At 41.3% G+C, this 6,000-nt stretch overlaps 1 protein-coding gene across 5 annotated transcripts in view; it reads right to left on the bottom strand.

Moving 5' to 3' along the window:
- IQCH (IQ motif containing H) overlaps positions 1-6,000 on the bottom strand; it is a 207,446-nt gene that overhangs the window by 97,366 nt on the left and 104,080 nt on the right. For 4 of the 5 annotated variants that reach the window (XM_060152775.1, XM_060152785.1, XM_060152796.1 and 1 more), the window contains one exon: positions 1-515. This exon is cut by the window's left edge and continues 37 nt beyond it. In XM_060152775.1, the coding sequence (XP_060008758.1) occupies positions 1-515 (515 nt within the window). Of the gene's footprint in view, positions 516-6,000 lie in introns of those variants that run through there. The other variant, XM_060152811.1, reaches the window with a different exon arrangement.

The following is a 6,000-nucleotide window of genomic DNA, read 5'->3' as shown; positions in this document are numbered from 1 at the left end:
CGTGATTCCTTCAGGAGCTTCCTCAGCCGGGTCTTATGGCGATGTAAGAGCCACGCAACGGTGATCACACCTGACGCCCACTTCTGCCGGTGATAAACAAGGAAGAATCTTCTTGCTTTGTAGCATTTCCATGTGGCTTGGATCTTCATGGCAGCCTCTGTCTTTCCATCTTGGCCCTTGTATCTTTGCCCGGGAAGATCTAACATCATTTGGATGTGAGCTGGGTTCTCTAACACTGAGAGAAAGTCGTATCTGGTAAGTTTATTCTTCAGCTCAAACTCTGGAAGGAGCGCTACTAAACTGTTCCCTTTTATTTTGACTTCTGGTATCGCATAGTTCCTGAGAAACTTCTCGATGTGTTCCAAGAGAGAAAAAATACTTCCCCAAGACAAACTGAAATGCTCCTTGAACGCTAAGAAGTCTGGGGCTGTCTTGTCTACAGCACCATTATAAATAAAAAAGTCATAATCCCATGGTGATTTCAGAGCCTTAGAAGGTGTTGTCACTTTCATGGCCTGTGGAAGGAAAGTGTCAGCAGAGATGAAATATAATTACAATCTACTATAAATGAACGGTCAAGACACACACTACCACATTATCGTTTATTACTTGATGGTGGGAGGATACGGATCCTAGTTCTAATACATACATGTCGTAATAGGAAAGTCAGGCTGTTATATAATCATAAAACTCGTTGCCAGAAGATATTTTAGAGGTTGCTCAAAGCTATTATCATTCTTATAAAAATGTAAGAAACTCATATAAAAATTATGCATTTAGTTCACTTTGATATGGTCAGCTGACCCCATAATCTCTATGATTTACTTTTTACACATGCATGGATGGAAGCATGTCACTGCTTTCTTGTTCGTAAGTCATCCACCAATCCTGTAAAATAGGATGAAGCCTTTCTTTGCAATCTCTGTGACAACTTCAGATAAGCCCATCAAAGCTGTCCTGTCTTTTCTGACTTTCTAACAGGTCATCATTTCTAGCATTTTGGAATTCTTCTGCCACCTTCTTTGAATACCCAGGAGTGAGTTTTACAAAGAGCATTATGTTGTGTGTTATCACCCTTGCCACTTTTGAGGTTTCTCTTGTCATATGTTCTTTTATTCTTAAATCTGGACCCTTCTCAGGGACATATCTGGAACTGTCCCCAGGCAGATAGAATCTGAAATCTCACAATTAAAACCAAGAAACATTTGCTTTTCACTTTGTTCCTATCTGTACTGATTGAGTTTTTTAAGTCGTGAAACATACTACTTTTATTTTTAAATGTCAAGAGGGGTTCTCTAAGAATGGGACGATTGGGCAGTTTTTTTCTTCTTTATACTTTTCTGTATAAGAAAAACTGAATAAATGCTACTTAAAAATAAAATCAGAAGAGATTTGGACGACAACAGCAATATATGTCACACATACCCCTTTAAAAAAAAAGGAAAAGGAAATTTTGTTGTGTCACTGTCCTCTGTGAAACTACTACATTTCATTATTGAAACCCCTGGCACTAGAAAAATAGACATTCTTCCCCATGGTCTAAATGATTCTAATGGCCTGAGGGGTGAGGGGCATAGATGTTTCAGGTCCTGCTTCTCCTCAGTCAACCAGGTATCAACTTACAGTGCTGATTGTTTCTTGCTTAGGGATTTAAGGAACAGATTGTCTTCAATATGGCAACATTTTCAGGTGTATAAGCCCATCTTTACCAGATTATAGTATTATATTGCTCTTTGCATTTTGAAGAGTTTTCACGGAACTCAAAGAAAAAAAAAAGACCCAGTTAATTTATCAATGACTGTTGTTCCACAGCACTGTGTTATTACTATGTTAGATTGTTCATGCTTTGTTTTTACTAAACTATCTAAGAGAAAAACAAGCCAAGAGATATATTTACAATACAAGCACAATAAGCAAACACAAGGGGAAAAAAAAACACCTTCCTATTCTTTTTCTTTTCTTAGGTTCCAGACAGTGGAATAATTAATTAGACTGTCATCTCAAGTAAAAATGCTGAAAAGCAAGTGTTAAGTTTGAAAAGGGTAATTTCCTTGAACTTTAGAAGCAGACTTTTATAGCAGTGAGCTTTTGTGTACTTTTAAGAGTCATTATAGGCATAAGAACAATGGAGAAAGCCTTCTCTCCAAGACTCTAGCCCTTTCTGAGCTAATCAAGGCTCCAAGAGAGAATGCAAAGTGTTTGGTAGATGGAAACAAATTTCTTCTTCTTGGACAGGCAAGAGGGAGTTACAGAAGCAATGCCTCCTTCTGCAGACATCAACCCTGGCAGCAGGAGCTGGAGCTCCTGGTAGAAGACAAGGGGCACATGTTCCAACAGCATCGGCCCTGTGGCTTTGTTTCCGCCTTCCTTCAAGAAGAAGATGGTGGGAAGGTTAGAATTCAGAGAAGAATGGTGGTGCTTCCTCAGTGAGAAACAGACATGCAAAATAATCACAGATGGACATGTATGGAGCTGGCTGGTCCTGCCAGTCACATGATTGATCCTGACAGCAAGACCCTGAGATTCCCATAGGAAGTGCAGCTATGGACAGGAGATTCGCCAGAGGATCTGCTCTCCTTGGTAACGTTAAACTAGTTTTGAAATTTCTTTTCTTTACGGAGAGTCATGTGGAATTGGAGCAATCTTGGGGAGAAGTTTAGAAAGGAGAGGACTCTTAAGTCTCTCTTGGACAGTGCCCTTCCAGGGGGTAGGTCTAGGGCATTGACATACAACAGCAAATGCATTTAAGACCTTTTGAAAGGATAGCCATGCAGTGGAAATGGGGTTACTGAATTGAATGGTGGCTGTCTTAGAACAAAGGGATTACACCTCCCTACCTTCTTGGATGATATTCCAGTAAAGACCTGCTCTCAAAGGAAAAATACTCTTGGACATCAAATAGACCACTCAGGCACGGGGAAGCTATGGGTTTGGAGTCAGCTAAAGCGTAACTGTAGTACATCTGTCACGGAGAATGCCACACTTGGGAGCACTTTAGACTTAGAGCAAGAAAAGTCATGTCTCTCAAGAGAAAGCCTTCCCAAATTAAAGCAGTGCATCAGCATTGTGAGATCCATTGAGCAGGTAAAGACAAAGCTGCTTCACAGCCTGCTAGGAATCAGAGCCCTGATTAAAGGTCACGCCAGGCTTCAGGTTCTGGTTCCTTCTGCTATTCTTCCTTTACTATTTATCTCCATGAACTTGTCTACAATTATTTGTTGCCTTCCTCCCTTCCCTTCCCTTCCGTTCCCTTTCCTTCCTCCCTTCCTTCCTCCCATCCTCTTTCCCCCCGTTCTCTTTTAAGATGTGCTGCACTCCTAATGCAGTGTTACTGACTCAGTAGCCACACTTCTAGTGGGGATGGCTGTCTGTTGTGCCATCCGCATTCTCACCTGGTCCCTTTTGGGACACCTGCCACACCTTTGTGAGATGCCTGCACTTACTAATTGGCCCACACAGAGCCCAAACCTGTGGTCGTGGCCTAATTATTAGCATCCTGTTCTAACTAACTGAGTCAACTAGCTGAGAAATGCTCTTCTTCATTTGCAAAGTATAATCACTAATTAGGTAACTTTGAGAGTTTATGGGGCAGTTAGGAAAAATTCTAAGTCTAATACAAAAACCAGAAAGGCAGGATGATGATTACATATGTAAGTCACAGATGTGAAGCAAAAACAGACAGGCCCGGTATTAGCTTCTAAAATTAAGACATAGGGCTTCCCTGGTTGCAGAGTGGTTAAGAATCCGCCTGCCAATGCAGGGGACACGGGTTCGAGCCTGGTCCAGGAAGATCCCACATGTCATGGAGCAACTAAGCTCGTGTGCCACAACTCCTGAGCCCGTGTGCCACAGCTGCTGAAGCCCACGTGCCTAGAGCCCATGCTCCGCAACAAGAGAAGCCACTGCAATGAGAAGCCCGTGCACCGCAAGAAAGAGTAGCCCCCGCTCCCCGCAACTAGAGAAAGCCCGCGTGCAGCAACGAAGACCCAATGCAGCCAAAAATAATAAAAATAAAGTAAAATAAAATTCAGACATAACTGCTGCAAAGAAAAAATCCAGAAAACATGTATTTAAATCTAAGCTGAATGTATTTATGAAAAATGTTCTTTTCAAACATGTGGATAGCATGTGGATGTGGGATTAAATTGTAGCCAAAGATCTCTAAATTGGATATAAACGAGATCTCTTGGTGGTAAATGGTCAAGTATTTGGGATAATCCAACAACGATATCATCTTTAGAGAATGATTTGCCTAGAAGGATAGACTAAATCGCTTCTGAATCTATAAGCCGATGTTCAGTTTCTCAAACACCCAAACATATCCACTAGTAATTAACCTAAGCAATTCCATTGTGTGAAAAAGAATGTTTCTTCTTGCCATTATGGCTCTAAGGGAGAGCTTAGTTCAGAGTATGAGTGGAGTGACTCTCAAAGATGGAGAATTCACTACTCCCTGAAGAACAGGGATGCCATTTGTCTGTCCCATTCTTTAATATTTGCTGAGGGTCCACAATGTGTTAAGCTTTGTACAGAACAGACATCAAGACTTCAGCTTGTTAGATTTGTTTGAAAGATATTTACAATATTCAGGGACAATAGCTGACCTAATCAGGGTTCAGGGATTCAGCATAATCATAGTGCTGAATTTTAGAGCATGAAGGATCTTGAAGGTCACTGACCTCACTTTTAACTCCAATAGGATATTATGGGTCCAGGGAAATGAGCCTTGGCCTTGAAGTCTGACTAACCTGGGATCAAGTCCAAGCTCTGCCACGATGTGCTATGTATTCTTGGGCAGCTTACCACGTGCTATAGACTGAATGTTTGTGTCCCCGCAAGATTCATATGCTGAAGCCTTAGTCCCCAGAGATGGGGCCTTTGAGAGGAAATTAGGACATGAGGGTGGAGCCTTCATGATGAGACTAATGCCCTTATAAGAACAGACAAAATCGGGATGATCTCTTTCTCTACCATGGGAAGATACAGCAAGAAGGTGGCCATTTGCAAACCAGAAAGAGGGCTCTCACCAGGACCCAACCATACGGGCATCCTGACCTTGGACTACCAGCCTCCAGAACTGTGAGAATTAAATGTTTGTTGTTTAAGCCACACAGTCTATAGTATTTTGTTACGGCAGCCTGAGCAGCCTAAGACAACATCCTTTCTGACACTAAAAGTTTCTCATCTGTACAAAAGAGAGGTCCCTATAAAGTTGTGAAGATCGGAATATGTGTAAAGAATTTTTCACTGCCTTACTTCCAGTCCATGTGCTATGTGGCTGCTTCCCACTAGCTATCTAGTTTACGTTTGGTAATGTATATATGTCCATGGCACTCTCTCGCTTTGTCACAGCTTACCCTTCCCCCTCCCCATATCCTCAAGTCCATTCTCTAGTAGGTGTGTATCTTTATTCCCGTCTTACCCCTAGGTTCTTCATGAAATTTTTTTTTCTTAGATTCCATATTTATGTGTTAGCATACGGTATTTGTCTTTCTCTTTCTGACTTACTTCACTCTGTATGAAAGATTCTAGGTCCATCCACCTTACTACAAATAACTCAATTTCGTTTCTTTTTATGGCTGAGTAATATCCATTGTATATATGTGCCACATCTTCTTGATCCATTCATCCGATGATGGACACTTAAGTTGCTTCCATCTCCTGGCTATTGTAAATAGAGCTGCAATGAACATTTTGGTACATTTCTCCAAAGAAGATATACAGATTGCCAACAAACACATGAAAGAATGCTCAACATCATTGATCATTAGAGAAATGCAAATCAAAACTACAATGAGATATCATCTCACACCGGTCAGAATGGCCATCATCAAAAAATCTAGAAACAATAAATGCTGGAGAGGGTGTGGAGAAAAGGGAACGCTCCTGCACTGCTGGTGGGAATGTGAATTGGTACAGCCACTATGGAGAACAGTATGGTTCCTTAAAAAACTACAAATAGAACTACCATATGACCCAGCAATCCCACTACTGGGCATA

This window comes from Lagenorhynchus albirostris, chromosome 1 (assembly GCF_949774975.1).
Source record: "Lagenorhynchus albirostris chromosome 1, mLagAlb1.1, whole genome shotgun sequence".
In the NCBI taxonomy this organism is placed as follows: domain Eukaryota; kingdom Metazoa; phylum Chordata; class Mammalia; order Artiodactyla; family Delphinidae; genus Lagenorhynchus; species Lagenorhynchus albirostris.
The sequence above is the reverse complement of the archived record's forward strand: the minus strand, read 5'-3'. Positions and strand labels throughout refer to the sequence as shown.